At 43.4% G+C, this 23,297-nt stretch overlaps 1 protein-coding gene across 1 annotated transcript in view; it reads right to left on the bottom strand.

Annotated features, from left to right (window-relative positions):
* The window catches only part of LOC127572199 (uncharacterized), a 302,149-nt gene that overhangs the window by 126,108 nt on the left and 152,744 nt on the right, over window positions 1–23,297 (bottom strand). Inside the window, 1 exon segment of the mRNA XM_052019124.1 lies at window positions 19,076–19,161. Coding sequence (XP_051875084.1) covers window positions 19,076–19,161 — 86 coding nt within the window.

The following is a 23,297-nucleotide window of genomic DNA, read 5'->3' on the forward strand; positions in this document are numbered from 1 at the left end:
CAGAAGAAGATGGGGATGGGGAAAAGTCAGATCTAACAGGTAGAGAGGCTTTGAGGAAGGAGAAGCAGAGTACAGACTATAGAAGTAGTAAGGCAGATGGGCTAAAGTGCATTTACTTAAATGCAAGAAGCATCAGGAATAAGGGTGATGAACTGAGAACTTGGATAAGTACATGGGACTACAATATTGTGGCTATCACAGAGACATGGCTGACATCAGGGCAGGAATGGATATTGAATATTCCTGGCTTTCAGTGTTTTAAAAGGGATAGGGAGGGGGTGAGAAGAGGAGGATGTGTGGTGATACTGGTCAGGGACACTATTACAGCGGCAGAAAGGGTGGATAATGTAGAAGGATCCTCTTTAGAGTCAATATGGGTGGAAGTTAGGAACATGAAAGGAGCAGTTACTCTACTGGGAGTATTCTATAGGCCCCCTGGTAGCAGTAGGGATACTGAGGAGCAGATTGGGAGGCAGATTTTGGAAAGATGCGAAAATAACAGGGTTTTATAGTGGGAGACTTCAACTTCCCAAATATTGATTGGCACCTGCTTAGTGTCAAAAATTTAGATGGGGCGGAGTTTGTTAAGTGTGTCCAGGACGGATTCCTGTCACAGTACGTTGACAGGCCGACTAGAGGGAATGCCATATTAGGTCTAGTTTTAGGTAATGAACCGGGTCAGGTGACAGATCCATCGGTGGGTGAGCATTTGGGGGACAGCGACCACTGCTCCATAACCTTTAGCATTGTCATGGACAGGGATAGGAGCAAAGAGGACGGGAAGATATTTAAGTGGGGAAAGGTGAATTATGAGGCTATAAGGCAAGAACTTGAGAGTGTAAATTGGGGTGACATTTTTGAGGGGAAATGTACTATAGAGATGTGGTTGATGTTCAGGGATCTCTTGAAGGATGTTAGGGTTAAATTTGTCCCAGTGAGGCAGAGAAGGAATGGCAGGGTGAAGGAACCATGGGTGACAAGGGAGGTGGAACAACTAGTTAGGAAGAAGAAGGCAGCATACATAAGGTGTAAGCAGCAAGGATCAGACAGGGCTCGTGAGGAATATAGAGTAGCAAGGAGGGAACTTAAGAAGGGGCTGAGGAGAGTGAGAAGGGGACATGAAAAGGCTTTGGCAAGTAGGGTTAAGGAGAATCCCAAGGCTTTTTACTCATATGTGAAGAGCAGAAGGATGGCTAGAGTAAAGGTGGGTCCGATTAAAGACAAAGGTGGGAAGATGTGCCTGGAAGCTGTGGAAGTGGGTGAGGTTCTCAATGAATACTTCTCTTCAGTATTCACCAAGGAGAGGGGTCTTGATGACGCTGAGGACAGTGTTGGTAAGGGTAATGTTCTAGAGTATGTAGATATCAAGAGAGAGGATGTATTTGAGCTGTTAGAAAATATTAGGACAGATAAGTCCCCGGGGCCTGATGGAATATTCCCCAGGCTGCTTCGTGAGGTGAGGGAGAAGATTGCTGAACCATTGGCTAGGATCTTTGAGTCCTTGTTGTCCACAGGCATGGTACCGGAGGATTGGAGGGTGGCAAATGTTGTCCCCTTATTCAAAAAAGGTAGTAGGGATAGTCCAGGGAATTATAGACCAGTGAGCCTTATGTCTGTGGTGGGCAAGCTGTTGGAAAGGATTCTAAGAGATAGGATCTATGGGCATTTAGAGAATCATGGACTGATTAGGGACAGCCAGCATGGATTTGTGAAGGGAAGATCTTGCCTCACTAGCCTGATAGGGTTCTTTGAGGAGGTGACCAGGAAGATTGATGAGGGTCGTGCAGTGGATGTGGTCTACATGGATTTTAGTAAGGCGTTTGACAAGGTTCCGCATGGTAGGCTTCTTCAGAAGGTCAGAGGCCAAAGGATCCGGGGAAGCTTGGCCGTGTGGATTCAAAATTGGCTTGCCTGTAGAAAGCAGAGGGTTGTGGTGGAGGGAGTGCATTCGGATTGGAGGGCTGTGACTAGTGGTGTCCCACAGGGATCAGTTCTGGGACCTCTACTTTTTGTGATATTTATTAATGACTTAGATGAGGGGGTGGAAGGGCGGGTTAGCAAGTTTGCAGATGACACAAAGATCGGTGGTGCTGTGGATAGTGTGGAGGGCTGTCGAAGCTTACAGAGGGATATTGATAGGATGCAGAGCTGGGCTGACAAGTGGCAGATGGAATTCAATCCGGAGAAGTGTGAGGTAGTACACTTTGGAAGGACAAACTCCAAGGCGGAGTACAAGGTAAATGGCAGGATTCTGGCAGTGTAGAGGAGCAGAGGGATCTGGGGCTTCATATCCACAGATCACTGAAAGTTGCCACACAGGTGGATAGGGTAGTTAAGAAAGCTTATGCAATGTTAGCTTTCATAAGTCGTAGGATCGAGTTTTAAGAGCCGCAAAGTAATGATGCAGCTTTACAAAACTCTGGTTTAGACCACACTTAGAGTACAGTGTCCAGTTCTGGTCGCCTCATTATAGGAAGGATGTGGAGGCGTTGGAAAGGGTGCAGAGGAGATTTACCAGGATGCTGCCTGGATTAGAGAGTATGGATTATGAGGAGAGACTAAAGGAGCTAGGGCTTTACTCATTGGAGAGAAGGAGGATAAGGGGAGACATGACAGAGGTATACAAAATATTAAGAGGAATAGATAGAGTGGACAGCCAGCGCCTCTTTCCCAGGGCACCAATGCTCAATACAAGAGGGCATGGCTTTAAGGTAATGGGTGGGAAGTTCAAAGGAGACGTCAGAGGGAAGTTTTTCACCCAGAGGGAGGTTGGTGCATGGAATGCGCTGCCTGGTGTGGTGGTGGAGGCTGATACCTTGGGCAAGTTCAAGAGATTGTTAGATAAGCATTTGGAGGAATTTAAAATAGAGGGATATATGGGATGAAGGGGTTAGATAGTCTTAGGAGTGGTTTGAAGGTCAGCACAACATGGTGGGCCGAAGGGCCTGTATTGTGCTGTGTTGTTCTATGGTTCTATAGAAAAGGAATACAGCTTATATTGGTACAGTAACAGAGATAAAATTAGTGGGATGTGTGGAACATAACCATCAGTCCAAGACCTGTCGGGACAAAAGGCCCAGTTCTGAGCAGAAAATTCCATGCAAATTTCTCCAACAATTTGCCAAGCACGTAGTTCTGAAGGCAGAGCTCTTTACTATCTAAAGAATCCTTTAGTTTGTTCCATGATATTTACCTACCAGCTTTAATGAAGCAAACCACCATGAATGGCACCTGTTTCTTTGGGCATGGAGAAATGTTAAGGTTATGTGCCTTCAGCAGTTACACGTATAAAGGATGGGAGGAAATCATACACTATTGATTTTTTTTTAGCATTTGTTGCCCAAGTTCCTCTTTGTCTTTGAGAAGGTGCTGGTGACAACTGCTTGCTGACCATGTCAGTGGAAAGTTAAATATCTGTACAGGCACATAAAAGCAGCAGATCTCCTTCCCTAAAAAGTGTCTGTGGTTTTTGACAATCCAGTTGTCTAATGGACATTACTGATGATATTCGTCTTTTTATAAAGGCACCAGAATGCTGTGCTGGACCTTGATGATCTGTCTCCTGTCTCTGAATGATCAGGACACCTTGCCATACTGGATCTAACAAACAGACCACAATCAGTGAGAATAGGCAGCAATACCTCCGGCATGATTATTCTCAACACTGGTGCCCCACAAGGCTGCATCCTCAGCCCTCTACTCTACTCCCTATACACTCATGACTGTGTGGCCAGATTCTGCTCTAACTCCATCTACAAGTTTGCAGATGATACCACCGTTGTAGGCCATACCTCAAACAGTGATGAGTTGTAGTACAGGAAGGAGATAGAGAGCTTAGTAGAATGGTGTCATGACAACAACCTTGCCCTCAATGTCAACAAAACAAAGAGCTGGTCATTGACTTCAGGAAGGGGGCGGTGTACATGCACCTGTCTACATCAATGGTGCTGAGGTCGAGAGGGTTGAGAACTTCAAGTTCCAGGGACGAGAACATCACCAACAGCCTGTCCTGGTCAAATCACATAGAAGCCACAGCCAAGAAAGCTCACCAGCGCCTCTACTTCCTCAGGAGGCTAAAGAAATTTGGTTTGTCCCCTTTGACTTTTACCAACTTTTACAGATGCACCATAGAAAGCATCCTATCTGGATGTATCACGGCTTGGTATGGCAACTGTTCTGCCCAGGACTGCAAGAAACTGCAGAGAGTTGTGGACACAGCCCAGCGCATTACGGACACCAGCCTCCCCTCCTTGGACTCTGTCTTTACCTCTCGCTGTCTTGGTGAAGCAGCCAGCGTAATCAAAGACCTCACCCACCCAGGACATTCTCTTTTCTCTCCTCTCCTATCGGGTAGAAGATACAGGAGCCTGAAAGCACGTACCACCAGACTTAAGGACAGCTACTACCGCACTCTGATAAGACTATTGAACAGTTCCCTTATACGATGAGATGGACTACGACCTCACGATCTACCTTTTGTGACCTTGCACCTTATTGCACTGCACTTTCTCTGTAGCTGTGACACTTTACTCTGTACTGTTATTGTTTTTACCTGTATTACATCAATGCACTCTGTACTGACTCAATGTAACTGCACTGTGCAATGAATTGACCTGTACGACTGGTTTGTAAGACAAGCTTTTCACTGTACCTCAGTACAAGTGACAATAATAAACCAATACCAATAACAGGTCACCCAGAAGGCAGTGCCCTATTGATACCTCCAAAATGGCACTTAGACCACCTTTTCCAGTTCATTACTTGATTGGTTGCTTTGGCTATAGCCCACCCATGCTGACTGTGTGTCTTAACTGGGTTCCCTTTACTTGCTGGGAGGCTTCCAAAACTCTTCATTCTAGGTCTGTGGGGTTCCAGGGATTCTGGTCGGATTCTCTCAGCATCAATCTGTGAGCACAGTAGGGTAGCACCACCGTGTACCGGGACTGCAACACTGAAACTTCATTTTGAACAGACCCATTACAGGGACTTGAGCACAAAAACCCTAGGCTGACAGTCCGGTGTAGAACAGAGGGAGTGTGACAATACTTTCTTTCTAGTTGGAGAACAGATATACTTGTCAATAAAATACTCCAATTGGTTTCCAAGTACTTGCATTTATGTAGCATCTCTGATATATCTTGAGACATTTTCGTGCTTTAAAGGCACTACATAAATACAAACTAAACTTGTTGTGTATCAAATATAACAGCTCATTTGAGCTCAGCTAGATCTGATCAGCAACAAATGAGATGCATAGAAAAAAGAGAAAGTGGGTAAAAGAGAGAGAGGAAAAAGGAAAGACTACATATAAGGATCTTGCAATGTCCTGAAGCACATTACAGGTGTAGTCATTGCTGCAATATAGAAAAATAGGCACCCATTATAATTTTGGCAAAGTTGACTGAGGGACTAAGTTTGAGTTGGACACTGGAAGAATTCCCTAGTTTTCTTCAGTGACATCTTCAATGTCAAATAAACCAACAGAACAGGAAAAATGGGCTCTCAATTTGATATCTCATCCAAAAAGAGGTATCACTGGCAGATCAACAGCTTGGCAGCCCCACGAGGAAGGGTTAACTGAGGTCATTGATTCAGCTCCTAGATATGTGAGAGTACAGGCTGTCCCTGAGTTACAAACGACTGACTTAAGGACACCCCTACACTCGAACAAGCCCCTAGAATATTATTACATTCTAACGTCCTAAGTATGTACATACGTTCATTCCTACGATTGGCAGAACTAGTTTCCTCTCTCTCTCCATTTGTAGTAGTTGTTCTTTCTTATCAGTCTTATGTGTTTCTGATGCCATTCATTACAACACTGTGGAGGTACAGTTACTGTATTGAGTGATTTTTGTGTATTTTCCAACTTATGGACAAAATCGACCTATGAACATCTGTAAAATGGGACCCATTTGTTATTGGGGACCGCCTGTAGTGGTTAAAATTATTCGATTATTCACCACCACACTGGTTGGAAAACTTACATTGCAGGATCTGTTGTTTGGGCTTTACCACTGTTGAAGTGGTTACAATACTTTGACCTCTGCTTGCAGCACTATTGTGTCTGAGGGTGGGGTGGAAGATATTAATGTTAGATGCAGGAGCTGATTACTGGAGATTGTCAGTAGACGAGTGATGAAGATGTGGTGCTTTGAGTGCCATGTGATGCAGTGGTGGGATCTGAGGATGCATTCCCTAACCGTGACCACATCTACAAGGTCATTTTACCTCCTGCAGTGCTGCATCCAGGCGCTCGGGGCTTCACAATAGTTTTCACAGCTGTTTCCTCCCACTGTTTTTGCAGTGGCCATCTGGAGGGTCATGCTGCAGTTTCCAGTTCTGTCCACCTCCTTCTGCCAGGCCTTCTGTGGCGCATTGAAGAACAGTGTAATCATATCTCTTACATGTTGTGCGTTCTTCAAGGGGGCTTGGGTCAGAACAAGTTCTAGACCATCCACAGAGCCTACTGCAACAAGGCACCTTCCCTCTAAAAGAAAGAGTGGACCAGCTTTAAGGAGTGCCCTCCTTATGCAGGCAAATGAAACTAGCTCAGGAAGGCAGCTTGGTTGGCATGAACGAGTAGGGCTGAAGGGCACGTTTCTGTGTTGCATGACTCTGTGATTCTCTAAGTGACAACATATGCAGCTCATTTTATAAATTGTATTGCTTCGTAAGGAGTTTAATTCTTAAACAGATATATTTTCATAAATATATAAGTGGTGCAGGCCACTCACAATGTTGATTCCCCTGCTGAATTGATAAGCCAACATGCAGCGTGTTTTGCAATAGCTCTCTGCAGCATTCGTGTGAAAGAGCAGGCAGCATGTAGCTAGTGTGCTACCTTAATTGGAAGCAACAGGTGTGGGTTAATTCCTCTGGGCAATCCCTGCATCTGTTTCTAGGGAGTGTCCTAGAATTAAGCTGCCCATGTTCTCAGGGCAAAGTGCAAAGTGACTTTAACTTTGTTTAAGGATTATTGTGGAGCCCAGCTCTGAGCTTGGTTAAGGGCTAAAATGGTTCACCTTTTCATTCATGTGGAACTAGAAACCTAACCTGACTGGATTTTGCAGGATAGTAGATTTGACTTGGTTGTTGTTTGCAAAACAGAGATACCAGCTATAAAATATCAACTGTGTCTCTCCTGTCAGAACATCTGCATTATCCTTCCTGGACTGGTTGTGCCCATACATGGCCAACTCTGATTGGTACAGTGGTAAAAAGTGGCAAAGCTTAATGCTTGAGGAGGGATTAATTTTCTGTTGTGTTATGGTGAAGTGGAGTACGCAGACTAAGAAGGTATCAGATTCAGTTACACCTTTTGAATGGGTATATGCTGGAAAGTGAGAAATTGTCCTGAGCATGGAGGAAGAAGCAGCTAATAGGGCTGCACGGGACATCTTTTTCAAAGTCAAAGTCGAGTTTATTGTCAAATGCACAACTACATGCATGCTCAGGTGCAGTGAAAAACTTACTTGTAGCAGCATCACAGGCACATAGCATCAGATAAGCAGCATTCACAAGAGATAGCAGTGGTATGAGGGGTTGAATGGCCTCATGCAGTGCATGACTCTAAGATTAGTAAACAAGATGAAAGACTTTTTCAAGGGTTGTGTATGTGTGGATTCGACTGGACATATAATGTCTGTAATCCTGGCCTTGTAACCTCCCATCTTTTAATTCCCTTCCCACTGTTTCGCTCATGTTTCTCTGTTCGTACAACGTCTGGTCCTCATAGGTGTTACAACAAAAGCCAATATTGTGCTCCATATCTCCTCACCTCACCAGCTACAGTAAAACATCAAAATGATGCTCTTAGTCTAGATGAAGCCTAGAAGTTCGGACCCAGAGTCAAAATTCATTTCAAATATTAAGGGATAAAAGGTTAACAGGCAAAGCTAGAATTTTGATGGAAAGGTTGCACTATAAATTTATGTCTATTAAGAAATGCACTGTTATTAGTTTCAGTCATTAGGTCACTTTAGAATCAAGGTGTGGTTGCAGTGACTCCTAATATTTTTGTCTTGACTTTGCCAAATTCTTCCCTGTTGTTCAACCTCATCTCAGTTGGTACCACTCTCACCTGCCAGTCAGAAGGTTCTGGGTTTAAGTCCTGTTCCGGAGACCTGGCACTCCTCTGCAATACTGAGGGAGTGCTGGTTAAACTGAGGTTCCGCCAGCTCTATCATGTGCTATTTTAAAGCATCTGGCATCCTGGCTAATACTTATCGCTGAATTGACAAGAGTAAACCAATATTTGGTCATTATTATGTTATGGGAGCTTGCTGTGTACAATTGGTCGCCTATTTCTCACAAGAGTGAGAACACACCAAAATTACTTAAATTATCTTTTGAAGAGAGAAGTCCAATACTCTTCTTTGATATGGTAACTGAGAGAGCTGGAAGTGCTTCAATTCAAGAGGCAGCACTCTCTCAATAATGCACTGGAGTGCCAAGTCTTGGTTACAGAACCTTTTGACCCAGAGACGTGAGTGTCATCAACAGAGACACAGCTGAGAAACATGGAACAATCTGGCAGACAAAGTTGGACAAAATGTTTAGGAGCATTCTAAAAAGAATGTAAAAACTGCTAGAGAAATGCAACCCCTTTTTATATGTATGGACGGGGCATTGAGTACAAGAGTTGGGATGTCATGTTATAGCTGTACAAGATGTTGGTGAGACCGCACCCGGAATATTGTGAGCAGTTCCAGTTGCTATACTATAGAAAGGATATGATTAAGCCAGTGAGGAAGTAGGAAAGATTCACGGGGATGTTGTCAGGACTGCAGGGTTTGAGTTATAAGGAGAGACTGGATAGGCTGGGACTGTTTTCTCTGGAGTGAAGGAGGCTGAGGGGGTGACCTTATAGAGGTTTATAAAATCATGATGGGCATAGAAAGGGGGATGGTCATAGTCTTTTTCCCAGGGTAGGGGAATCTAAAACTAGAGGGAATAGGTTCAGGGTGAGAATGGAAAGATTTAAAGGGCAAGTTTTCCACACAGAGGGTGGTGGGTGTACAGAACAAACTGCCACAAACTTTTAGAGGGCTATGGGCTATAGGCAAATGGGACTAACTCAGGAAGGCACCTTAGTTGGCATGGATGAATAGGGCTGAAGGGCCTATTTCCGTGCTGTATAACTCTATGACTATATGACAACAGAACATTCAAATTATTCCTCTTTTATTGCATTTTTAAGAGTTTATTTCTTAAACAGATATAATTTAATAAACAAATCTCTGCAGATGCTGAAAACCTGAATTATCAGTTGCACTATGGTTGGAATGAGGTGAGAACAGTGGCCGGCACTAAAACCTGTGGCCTTAATAATGTAAACCTTCCAGCTGTAATATTACATTCTGTTGCACTTGTGGCATCTGGCTGCTCTTTTGATTATGTCCGGACCCCTTTGGCAAGGAGCAGCTGCAGAAGGGTTTGTTCGCCAACACTTTATACATGTACCTTGTCATTGTCTCTTGCCAGAACCCCAACTGGGTCGCCCGATGTCACTACATAACTGGCCTGGTGATTACTGTGTTCCAGCTTTCTCAACAGCCCTGCAGACAGGTGCAGAGAGATCTGGACAGAATTAAGGGCGGAGAAACCAGTACTCCACTGAAAACAACAGATCTCTGCATGGAGGATTGGGGAAATGTGTGTCAGTAGGCAAAGGCATTAAGGATATGAGCCATGCAAAAATACAAGGGTCAAAGGGCTATGGAACCAAGGCAGGTTTATGGACCCAAAATGTAAATCAGCCATGATCTCTGAATGCTGGAGCAGGATTGAATGGCTGGATGGCAGACTCACTTTCCAACATTTGCAATGCTGCCCAGCTCTCAGTATGGATAGCTATATCTGACGTTTATGTGTGTCACATTAGGTTGGAAAAAATAAATCAAGCTTCTTGAATGTTTTGCTGCTTTATAAAATCTCTTCACTGCATTTTAAGGAATTAATTTCCTAAATTAATTTCCCAAATTGGGATATTTCAATGCATAAGAAACATAGGAAAAAGAAAACAAGCAACTACAGACCTATTAGCCTAACACCTGCAGTTGGGAAAAGTCTGTGATCTACAATAAATGATGTGAAATCAAGACATTTAGAAGATAATATGATTGAACAGACTTAGTATGGATTAATGAAAGGGATCTAGTTAGGCCACACTTAGAGTACTGTGTTCAGTTCTGGTCGCCTCATTATAGGAAGGATGTGGAGGCATTGGAGAGGGTGCAGAGGAGATTTACCAGGATGCTGCCTGGATTAGAGCGTATGGAATATGAGGAGAGGCTTAAGGTGCTAGGGCTTTATTCACTGGAAAGGAGGAGGATGAGAGGAGACATGATAGAGGTATATAAAATATTGAGAGGAATAGATAGAGTAGACAGTCAGTGCCTCCTTCCCAGGGCACCAATGCTCAAGCCGAGAGGTCATGGCTTTAAGGTTATGGTTGGGAGGTTCAGGGGAGATGTCAGAGGGAGGTTTTTCACCCAGAGAGTGGTTGGTGCATGGAATGCACTGCCTGGGGTGGTGGTGGAGGCAGATACATTGAACAGGTTCAAGAGCTTGTTGGATAGGCATATGGAGGAATGTGAGATAGAGGGATATGCGGGAGGAAGGGGTTAGGTAGTGTGAGGGTGGTCTGATGGACGGCACAACATGGTGGGCTGAAGGGCCTGTTTTGTGCTGTATGGTTCTATGGTTCTATGGAATTCATGTTTGTGTAATCTATTGAAATTCTTTAAGGGTGTATGTAATAGACCAGTTGAGTGGATGTAGTGTATTTGGATTTTAGGGAGACTTTTGTATGGTACCCTGCGGGAGGTTGCTGAGCAAACTCAGAGCACATGATAATTCAGGTAAGATATGAGAATGGTTAACAGAAAGGAAACAATGTATGAATCAATTGCTCCTCCTTGGATCAGCAGGCCGTGACAAGTGGGCCACCACAGGGATCTGTGCTTTGGCAACTACTCATAACTGATGCCAACACTTTGGAAGAGGGGTTCAAATGTAACATTCCCAGGTCTGCTGATGACACAACACTTTGTGAATAGCGATGAAGATGCAAGGAGACTCCCAAGAGGATGTGGGCAAACTGAGTGAATGGGCAATAATACAGCAGATATGAAACAACATGGAAAAATGTGGGGTTATCTACCTCGGTAGTAAAAAAACAGAAATGCTGAGTATTTTTTACATGATGAGAGATTGGGAAATTTGATGTTCAAAGGGACCTGTGTGTCCTTGTACACAAGTCACTGCAAGCTATCATGCAGGTCCAGCAAGTAATTAGGAGGACAAATGATATGTTGGTCTTTATTACAAGACGAACTGAGTACAAGAGCAAGGATGTCTTTCTACCATTATATAGGGCCTTGCTGAAACCACATCTGAAGTATTGTATACAATTTTGCTCTCCTCACTTTAAAAAGGGAATATGTACCTGCAATAGAGGAAGTGCAGTGATTGTTGAATAGATTAGTTCCTGGGATGATGAATTGAGTAGGTTAAGCTTCTATTCTTTCGAGTTTGGAAGAATGATAGGTGACCTCATTGCAACATATTAAATTATTGGAAAGCTCAACAGGGTGGAAGAAGTTTCCCCTTGGGAAGGAGTCTAGAATCACATTCTTAGAGTACAGGTCCTCCCCAGGTTACAAATGCCCAACTTATGTACAGTCTGTACATACAAACGAGCATTTGGGAGACCGCTGTGATGGATTTGGCAGCTGCTGCAGGGCTGCAGGCATCTTCTGCCAACTTGAAACTCAGTTTGCAGCCGCATTTCTGACTTGTGAACTGTTAGGTTATGAACAGTTCACAAGAACAGAACCCTGCCATAACTTGCGGATGAACTGTAAAGGGCAGGTCACTTAGGAGTGAGAAAGGGAGAAATATCTTCATACAGGTGTTGATTCCTCTACCTTGGAAGGATGTGGAGCCTCAGTCACTGATGGCATTCAAAACAGAGATTGACAAAGGAATCAAGGGATATGGGGGATAGGGCGGGAAAGTGGGTTTTTGATCACCTGTTATCTTGTTGAATGGAAGAGAAGACCTGAAGGACTCAATGGCCTTCTCCTGCACCTACTTCTGATGTTCTTATAGTCTTATGTCCAAAATTGCTAGGGGATGGGGCAGTGGAGAAAGGTCGACACTAAATCACAATCAGTGTCCCCAGGAGCTTCACCACTTACAAGAGCAAGGGCAGAAAACTCGTGGGAACCCACCTCCTGCAAGTTCCCCTTCAATTCACACATCACCCTGATCTAAAAATATTATTCTATCATGTTGCTGGGTCCAAGTCCTGGAACTTCCTACCTGACAGCAGTGTGGGAGTGCCTTCACTATGTGGACAACAGCAGTTGAAGAAGGTGACTCATTACCCACTTCTCAAAGGGAAATTAGGGATAGGCAATAAATGCTGGCTTTGCCAGTGAAACTCAGCTCTTGAGAATGAATTTTTAAAAAGTTAAACCATTGTTCACACATGAAAAGCACTGAGGTCATAACTGTAGAGATTATTAATGCTTTGGTAAGAGAATCAGACAAAATCTAATTGGACATACATTTGATTTAAGTAAAATGCAAGATTTTTTTAAATTCACATTTGCTGCCTAATCAAAATTCAAGTAATGTGATGTACTATATATAATCCATTCCATAGATACTTGGAGAAGCAGCTTTATTTAAGAGAATCCAGCTCGACCTATTTTGCACTGCATTGGTATTTTTAGTATCCCAGAGGTTTCCTATTGCTTATCTCAAGTACATTGGATTGCCATATTATTCTTGAATTCCATTAGCTGCTGCTGGCTGCTCTTTGGAGATTAAGAGGTCAAGCTGCGATTTGCTTTGAAAGGACAATGTGCTTCCATGCTCGTCAGCTGGCAAGCGCGGTCTAGATTCATGAATCAAGGATCATCCACCCCTCATTTTACTGGATTAATCAGCAAATGGCTTATTATTGAATTAAAAGCAAATGTTTTTATATAGGAACATGGGATCAGAAGTGGGCCATTTAACCTCTTAAATGAAACCGTGGCTGATCTACATCCCAACTGTGTATTATCAGAAGCTGTGTGCAAACAGGCTGAACTTCTGCATGTATTTTATTAAATGAAAAACACTTTGGGACTTACTTCGTATTTCATATTATATATTCTTACAACATAGACATTCAGTCCATTGAGCCTATGCAGCAATCTCTGAGAGCAATGCCATCGCTCACAATAAATTCCCTGCAACCTTCATGCTAATGTCCTTTCGTATATATGCACCTCGATTCTCTTATCTCTTGCATACCCTATGGGTAATTTACAGTGGCCAATTAACCTACCAACCGGCACATCCTTGGGATGTGGGAGGAAACCAGAGTACCCAGAGAAAACCCATGGGGGGTCACAGGGAGAATGAATAACCTTCATACTGACACCACTGGAGGGCAGGATCCAAAGAGATCACTGGAGCTGTGAGGCAGCAGCACTAACTCCTGTGCCGTCGCACTACTACTCAGCAGCAGTAGCACAAAGATGTAGGAATCAGTTCTGCTGCAGTGGTGAAAGGCGGAACATAAATGCTGCATGATTTCTCCAGTCCATTGACTGTAAAGACCTTATATTTTCACATCCATCTTAATACTGTTGTCTACTGACACACATTTCCCACATCCCTTAATACGACAGCAGTGGCAGGGTTTGAACACAGAACACTACAGCACAGTACAGGCCCTTTGGCCCACAATGTTGTGCTGACATTTTATCCTGCTCTAAGATCTATCTAACCCTTCCCTCCCACATAGCCCCCTATTTTTCTATCATTCATGTGTCTATCTAAGAGTCTCTTAAATGTCCCTAATGTATCTGCCCCCACAACCTCTGCAGGCAGTGCATGCCATGCACCCACCACTCTCCGTGTAAAATAATTTGCCTCTGACATCCCCTTTATACCTTCTTCCAATCACCTTAAAATTATGTCCCCTCGTGTAAGCTATTGTCGCACTAGGAAAAAGTACCTGACCGTCCACTGGGAAAAAGTTCTGACTGTCCACTCGATCTATGCCTCTTATCATCTTGTACATCTCTATCAAGTCACCTCTCATCCTCCTTCTCTCCAAAGAGAAAAGCCCTAGCTCACTCAACCCATCCTCATAAGACATGCTCTCCAACCAAGGCAGCATCCTGGTAAATCTCCTCTGCACCCTCCCTAAAGCTTCCACATCCTTCCTATAATGAGGCGACTAGAACTAAACACAATACTCCAAGTGTGGTCTGACCAGAGTTCTATAGAGCTGCAACATCACCTCGCGGCTCTTGAACTCAATACCACAACTAATGAAGGCCAACACACCATACGCCTTCTTAACAACCCTATCGACCTGCATGGCAACCTTGAGGGATCTATGGACGTGGCATACCATATGTTTGCATGCCATTACTTCCTACAAGATGAAACCTAACAGGATAAATAGCAGAGATGCTTCACTCCCTGATGAGCTTGATGCTTTTTATGCACGCTTTGAAAGGGAGAATAACACTACACTTGTGCAAATCCCCACAGCATCTGGTGACCCCGTGATCTCTGTCTTGGAGGCCAACATCAGAACATCCTTCAAGAGGGTGAACCCTCACAAAGCATCAGGCCCCGACGGTGTACCTGGGTGGGTACTGAAAATCTGTGACGACCAACTGGCTGGAGTGTTCAAGGACATCTTCAACCTCTCACTGCTGCATTCGGAGAGTCCCACCTGCTTCAAAAGGGCATCAATCATACCGGTGCCCAAGAAGAGCAGGGTGAGCTGCCTCAATGACAATCGCTCGGTAGCACTCACGTCTACTGTGACAATATGCTTTGAGAGGTTGGTCATGGTCAGAATTAACTCCTGCCTGAGCAAGGGCCTGGACCCGCACAATTTGCCTCCCGCCACAACAGGTCTACAGTAGACGCAATCTCACTGGCTGTCCACTCTACTTTGGAGCACCTAGACAACCTCAATACATATGTCAGGCTGCTGTTTATTGATTACAGCTCAGCGTTCAGCATTATCATCCCGTCAGTACTAATCACCAAGCTTCAAAGCCTGGGCCTCTGTACCTCCCTCTGCAACTGGATCCTTGACTTCCTTATTGGAAGTGTGGATCAGTAATAACATCTCCTCCTCACTGACAACACAGGTACACCTCAAGGATGCGTGCTTATCCCATTGTTCTACTGTCTCCAAACTCATGACTGTGTGGCTAGGCACAGCTCAAACACCATCTATAAATTCACCGATGACACCACTGTTGTTGGCAGAATCTCAGATAGCATACAGGAGTGAGATAGATTGGCTGGTTGAGTGGTGTCGCAACAACAACCTTGCACTTAACATCAGCAAGACCAAGGAACTGATTGTCGATTTCAGGAAGGAAAATATCAGGAAAACACACACTAGTCCTCATTGAGGGGTCAGCGGTGGAAAGGGTGAGCAGCTTCAAGTTCCTGGGCGTCAACATCTCAGAGGACCTATCCTGGGCCCAACACACTGATGCAGTCACGAAGAAGGCACGCTAGTGGCTCTACTTCATTAGGAGTTTGAGGAGATTTGGTATGTCACCAAAGACTCTTGCAAATTTGGTGGAGAGCATTCTAACTGGTTGCATCACCGCCTAGTATGGAGGCTCCAATGTGCAGGATTGAAAGAGTCTGCAGAGGCTCTATCATGGGCACAACACTCCCCACCAATGAGGACATCTTCAAGGGGTGGTGCCTCAAGAAGGCAGCAGTCATCATTAAGGACCCTCACCATCTGGGACATGCCCTCTTCTCATTACTACCATCAGGGAAGAGGTACAGGAGCCTGAAGATGCAAACTCAATGTTTCAGGAACAGTTTCTTCCCCTCTGCCATCAGATTTCTGAACAGTCCATGAACTCTACCTCGTTATTCCTCTTTTGGACTTTTTTTTTGGTAACATAGTAATCTTTACGTCTTTATGTCTTGCACTGTACTGCTGCCGCAAAACAACAAATTTCACAACATATGTCAGTGATGATAAACCTTATTCTCATTATGACCTCTGTCTAACAAAAGAATCATCATACTCGTTTTTTAAGTTAGTAATTGTCCCAGCATGAATCGCCATTTAAAGTGAGTTCCAAACATCCAACCTTTGTGTGTAGAAATGTTTCCTAACTTCACTCCTGAAATGTCTGGTTCTAATGCTGAGACCGTACCCCTCGCATTAGAGTTAGCAAGCAGCAGAAATTATTTATCTTTATCTATTCCTGTCAGATTCCCATAATATCTTGGTAACTTCAATTAGGCACGGTAGTGTCAATTCTGGCTGCTGTCTGTAAGAAGTTTGTACATTCTCCCCGTGTCTGCGTGGGTTTGCTCCTGGTGCCCCAGTTTCCTCCCACATTCCAAAGATGTACGGGTTAGGAAGCTGTGGGCGCGCTATGTTGGCGCCGGAAATGTGGCGACACTTGCGGGCTGCCCCCAGAACACTCTGCGCAAAAGATGCATTTCACTGTGTGTTTTGATGTACAATGGACTAATAAAGACATCTTATCTTATCATCTTTTAGCCATTTTAGTTCCATGGGCACAACCCTGCTTAGCGTGATCTCTCCATGTAGTTTAAGCCTTGGAGCCTAGGTATATTTGAGGTAAATTTAAGGTGCACTCTCTTCAATCTGACATATCCTTCCTGAGTTGTGATGCCCTTGCTACTCAGTACTTAACATTAATTGTTCAAGTTACTTTATTGTCATTCATCCATGCTATAAAAACACATGGCGGAATGAAATGTCGTTTCCCCCAGACTCACACAACAGAGGACATACATAGAAGACATACAATAAACACAAACAAAAAACAAAAAAACAAAAAAAAAATTGTGCTAGTACAAATAGTGCAAAAAAACGGCATACACAAAATACAAATTTAGTGCAGAGTTAGTGCAAAACCGAGTTGGACGAAGCCGACATTGTTGCATATCGTTTTAATAAAAGATCGAAGAACTGAGGGGCAAGTTGGAGATCTGAGGCGCAAGCTTTTCACACAGAGAATGGTGGGCATATGGAAACAAGCTGCCAGAGGAAGTGGTAAGGGCAGGTGCAATCACAGCATTTAAAAGATGTTTGGACACCTGGATAGGAAAGGAATAGAAGTGTATGGGTAAATGCAGGAAGATGGGATTAGCGTAGATAGCATCTTGGTTGGCATGGATGAGTCAGGCCAAAGGGTCTGTTTCCATGCTGTATGACTCTATAATTCCAAAAACTGTAACAGTATGTGAATTCCACTGGAAAAAGGATGTACTACACCAGAAGTAAGATGATTTCTAGGATTGTTAATATAGAATGATATCTTCAAGTAGAAATACACAGTCATATACTCACCAACAGGCCATTATGGCCTTAATGGGTCCCTGAAAAGCTCAATTAAGTTAGTCTTGTTCCCTTGCTCTTTTCCCCTAGCCATGATTTTTCAAAAGATTTCCTTTTTATTCATCCAGTTGCCTTTTGAAAGATACTACTGAGACTGCTTCCAGCATTCTCAAAGCAGTGAATTCCAATGTGTTGCAACTCAGGGACTAAAAGAATTTCTCCTCATCTTCCATCCAACTCAGAAATATTTGCCAATATTTTTTTTGATTTGTGTCTTTTGATTACTGACCCTCCTGCTAGCAAAAATATTTTCCCCCTATTTACCCAATCACAACTCTTCATAACTTTGACTAACTTGATTAAATCTTCACTCAGCCTTTTCTGTACTAAGGCTTTAATAGGAAAAGGTTTTAAAATTCATGCTTGCGAATGATGAAGAGTTGTTTTATGTTTTACTTGGCAGTGAGACTGCCAACAAGCTCTGCAAAAGCCATCTATGGTTTTATAACAAGGAGAACAAAGGTTAAATCTTCTATCCTGATGTTAAAAGTTTACCTAATTTAGACATCCCCCAAAAAATAACCTTTGACTTGTTTTTAATCTTTTATAGAAAGGGGAACATTCGATAGGCTGGAGAAATTGTACAGCACTTATGTAGTTCCTTTTGCAAACTCAGGATGTTCTATGTGTCCTACGTTTAATGAAATACTCTTTAAAGTGTGTAGCCTATTTTTACTCAGTAAGCCTTCTCAAGTAGCAATGTTGAAATGTCCAGTTTGTTTAAGTGATATTGATTGAGGTGTATATATTGCTCAGGGAACATGTCCCCTAGTCTTTATCAATAAGGCACCATAAGAATGGATCAAGCCACTTTGAAGGTGCCACTAACTGCGCAGCATTCCCCTTAGGTACCAACAGCCTAGATTTTGTTCTCTGGTCTCTGGTGCAGGATTGGATTCCACGCTTTTCTGACTCTGGGTAAGGGTGCGACTAATGGGGGCATGGCATTGAACGCAGGATGAAATCGAGGGATAAGTGTAGAAAGACCGAGTGTTGAATGATGTTTGAGGACTGAAGATGGAGAGAGAAGAACATTTACTCTGAAGCAGTTAAAATTTTTAAATTAAATTTTAAAATTTTTTATTTACAGCTTGGTAACAGGCCCTTCCAGCCCAACGAGTCCACGCCGCCCATTTTAAACCCAATTAACCTACCCGTATGTCTTTGCAATGTGGGAGGAAACCGGAGCACCCGGAGGAAACCCACGCAGACACGGGAGAACGTACAAACTCCTTACAGACAGCGACAGGAATCGAACCCCAATCGCTGGCGCTGTAATAGCGTCGCGCTAACTGCTACGCTACCGTGCTTTAAAATTTGCAAAATAACTTGCCCCATGTAGAATTCTGCAGCCTTCATTTGGAATTTCTTCACTTGCAAGAAAAGGCTGGGTATTGACATGATCTCAGTGATTAATACAGAGCTCTTTTAATGCTGTCCTGACCAGAGGACCAGATCTCCACACACCCAACCAAATCTGTTCCATTGCAGTTCCCCACAATCTGCAACTATTATCACCTGGGTTGGACTGAGGTGCTACAAGTCACAGTAAATAAGCTTTGCCTTACTTTGCCATTGCAGAGGTATGAGATATAAAGATATTCAGGCGGTATATTAAGGTAGGAAGTGACTCACCATTGTGGTCTGTTGCATTCCAGCGACGCCGAACTCAGTTGGTTGAACCAGCTCTTTGGATTGGTAGGCGTCGCTTATCTCTGCCCCTAAAAAGCAACAATTAAAGCTTTCAACCAACATCCATTTCCAACAGACGGCACAAGTCAGGGCTTTCCTTTATTTCTGAGGAGACATTGCTCATTTATCTTCTCCCATTGGTACCTTTCTTCTTAGGTTTTAGAGGACAAATGCAAACATTGTTCCCAGTCCTGCAGGGTTCTTGGGGAAAAGAAAGAACAAGAGGATTCCTCATGGCTACAGACTCAGTGGAGAGAAAGCGTTCATATGTGGCCCTCCTTCTGATTCATTGACAGCTAAAGTAGCAAACCCATCATGTTACTGTAAAGTCAGATACATTTCCATACCCACAACCTCTATCACCAGGAAGGACAAAGGCGGCAGGTGCATGGAAACACCACCACCTACAGGTACCCCTCCAAGTTGTGTACCATCCTGACATGGAAATATAATTGCTGTCACTGGATCTAAATCCTGGAACTCCCTACCCAACAACAATGTGGGAGCACCCCCCTTCTCAAGGGAATAACTGTGGCCTTGTCGATGATGCCCAAATCCCATGAATAAAAGCATGTAATAAAATAGCCATGATTCATATTCGAGCCTTTGGAACAAGTGTTGGAACATCTCACTAATCCGATCCTGTTTTTGCATGATTTCCCCAGTGGACGGGAGTAATTATCACACACTGTGACTCAGATTCTGTGTCCAACAGTGCCACTTCCTGAAAGGACACATATGAATTAAAATGGCAGGTAATTCCCTCCTCCCTAAAGTAGAGATACCAAGAATCTTAGAGTCTGAACTACCGAGGAAAGCAAAAGCAGTTAAACGTCGGGGCCATTGGGCAAGTGCTAGAATAAATGTGGCATTGAGTGCATCTGATTTTTTTGTAAGAGTGCAGTTTCAGCTGTGGTTCAGTCAGGACCACTTTTGTCCAGCAGCTGGTTGTAGACCCACTCCACACTCTCAAGTCCCTTCGCTCCTTGGCTGACACACCACCACTGTGGCAAAGGTTTTCATCATTCCTGGAAGACCTGTTCCTGGATGAGATATTAAATTGAAATTCCATCTGCCAACTCAGATGTCTGTAAAATATTCAGTGGCGCTTATTCAGACTGATCATCATCACCACCAGCTTCCAGGCCAATATTTACCCCTTACCCAACTTAACTAAAACAGATTAACATGTTGATTATTTTTTGAGATCTCGCTATGTGCAAAATGTCTGCTGTGGTTTGTACAATAATGACTTCACTTTAGCAGCACCTGATGAACAACAAAATACCGTGGTCATGAAAGACCTGTAAAAGATGTGTTTCTTTGTTGTTTTTCTTCACTGATTCTTTTTCCCACCGGCACTCTTGGTGCGTCTCCTAGACATGCTACAGTGCTGGGTTGCATACTCATTGACAAGTTTCACAGGCTGTCACTGCTTCCTCTCAGGATGCAGGTCTGAACTTCAAATTCATTGAGTAAATGAGTGGGATGTGTGAAAAGCCATGCATTGAATCTTCTCCAAGAAGCAGATCTGGAAGAGAGGGTGGAACTTGAAAGCCAAATATGCAAAGTGGTGCAGTGTAGGTTGCTAGATTTCCCTGGGCAGCAGAGACTGAAAGAAAGAGAAGGTGACTCAGAACCTAACTGCCCACGTTAACCTCACCCAGAACCTAAAACTCCTGTTGAGGTAAGCAGATGGGATAATGCAACACATGCTCTTATTAGTACTTCCCTGGGATACTGTTACTCAACTTCACTTATCTCCCACCCTCATTACAGAACAGAGAGCTGGGAGCAGGTTCCAGTACCATCTGTTAACTGAAGGAGAGTCTCTGTCGAAATGAATGGTGTGCAGTGAACTGAACAGAGGCCCCTTTTGTTTTGGCAGATTGCAGGAGCTGGTTAATAGCTGCCCTGGGACCTTTGTACTCGTGTTGGTTATGTTAGAACATTGGCAGAGGCATGTTGCCAACCAGACTCAAAGTAAATTCTTTCATCTAAACTGGGTCACAGCAGTTTAGGAAACCTTAGCATTATATCACATAGACTGTCCAGCACCAAAGCAGGTCCATACCCGTGACAATGCTCCACAAAAGTCTTCACCCACATCCTTCCATCCCACCCAGTCAGCTTGTCTTTGTTTCCCCTTTCTTCCTTAATTTTCCCTTAATTCCATAGATGCCTCAGCTACTCAGGATGACAAAGATTTCACATTGCAAGTGCACTCTGTGAATGCCTAATTGGTGGGATTAAGTTATGGCTCCCAGTCTCCACAAATGGAAACACATTCACTTCCTTTTTTATCCAAATTCATTCCAAGATGTGGGTATCACTGGGGCCATCTGGGGCACAATTCTCACAATTGGTAACAGGGCAATTACAGAGGGCAGTTAAGAGACTGGGGTCTGTAGTCACGTGTTGCCAGATGAGGTAAGGATGGCAATTGCCTTTACTGAAGGATAGCACTGAGCAGGTGTATTTTTATGAGTTACCAGTAGTTTCATAATCACATTTAACAATACTACAAGTATTTTAATGCCAGATTTAACTTCCATTTCAAGTGATTTGAACTCAGATTTCCAGATCAATAGTCAAAGTTTCTGGATACTATAGTAACAACCACTATACCACTGTCTCCTACGATTTTAAGCTCCTCTTTCACGTCACCTATCAGCCTTCTTTTTGGTAGAAAACAGTCTCAGCCTGTAAGGAAGGGATGGGGAGGACACCCAAACTGAAAGACAAATACAAACTACCTGAAGATGAAGTGTTGCTTATTTGACACAGTCTTCACTGAGTTTAAAACCTTCCCATCCAAACACCCCAGGACAGATCTTAATTTGTGAGTAATCAAACAAGTATGCAGCAATTTAAAATTGTCAAAAAGCTGCAGATGCTGGAAGTTTGAAATATAAACAGAAAAATCTTAAAATACTCCTCAGATTAGTAAGTATCTGTCGAGAAAGAAAAAAATGTGAACCAATGAAAGGTTATACTCTGTTTCTCTCTCCACAGCTGCTACCTGACCTGCTGAGTGTTTCCAGCATTTTCTGTTTTTAATTTAAATTTATAATCTTTCAGAGGACACTGTGCAGGTCCTCTATGTTCCCTAGTGAATGTGTGTCCCTGACTTCATGTGATCATTAAGAGGCCCCTGCAACTCCTTGTTCCCCCACTGCACATGTTCCTGTGTGTGATCGGGTTGAAGGGTTAATGCCATCAACAACCCATTTTAGATCTTTCCCCACTGATCTCACATGGGCCTTCTCAGCTGCTCTCATCCACTTCACATCAAAGTGCCCAAAGTCAAGGCCCACCCCAGGAAATCACTTTAGGCATCAAAGCTGTGTTGTTAAAGGAATTATGTTATGATGAGCAACATCACAGTAAAGTGAACTGCACCTTTATTTAGTGAACTGCCTTCCACCAACACAACCAAGGAACTTGCAACTCTGAAATAAAAATGGAAAATGCTAGAAATACTTAGCAGGTCAGGCTGCATCTGTGGGAAAAGGAACAGAACTAATGTGTCAGGTCAAAGATCCTTCGTTGAACACCCTTCAGCTGACAAAGAGTCTTTGAAGGGTCTGCTTTTCCCACAGATACAGTCTGATTTGCTAAGTATTTCTAGCATTTTTCTGTTTTTATTTCAGATTTCCAGCATCTGCAGATTTTATTTTATTTTAAATTGCAGCTCTCTACATCCTGAAGATTTGGACCCTTGTCTGCCTCCCCCACATCCCAACTCCATTACTCCCATTGTTCACCTTTCCTTTGCTCAGTAGGCCCAAACACTGCTCAAGCTCAGTTTTACAAGAAGGGCACTAGGGGTGATATTATGTAGTCTGAAGTGTTGAGAAATTGGAACTGGTCTCCTTGCTTGAAAGAAGTTCACAGGGAAAAGATTTAACTTCACAGAGGGAAAAGATTTCACAGGGAGTTCAAAATTATGGTAGATTTAGATGGAGAAAACAGTTTGCACTGGCAGTGGACAGAAATTTAAAATAGACAATTGAAAAACCAGAAGGGAGATAAGAATGGTTATTATTAAGAACACTGTGAATGGAATTGGATTCAATACTAGCCCAAAGGGAACTGCACAAATAACTGGGGAAAACTTGCTGAGCTGTGGAGAAGTAGCAGTTGGTAGCCCTTACAATGAGCT

This window comes from Pristis pectinata, chromosome 7 (genome assembly GCF_009764475.1).
Source record: "Pristis pectinata isolate sPriPec2 chromosome 7, sPriPec2.1.pri, whole genome shotgun sequence".
NCBI classification, from domain to species: Eukaryota; Metazoa; Chordata; class Chondrichthyes; order Rhinopristiformes; family Pristidae; genus Pristis; species Pristis pectinata.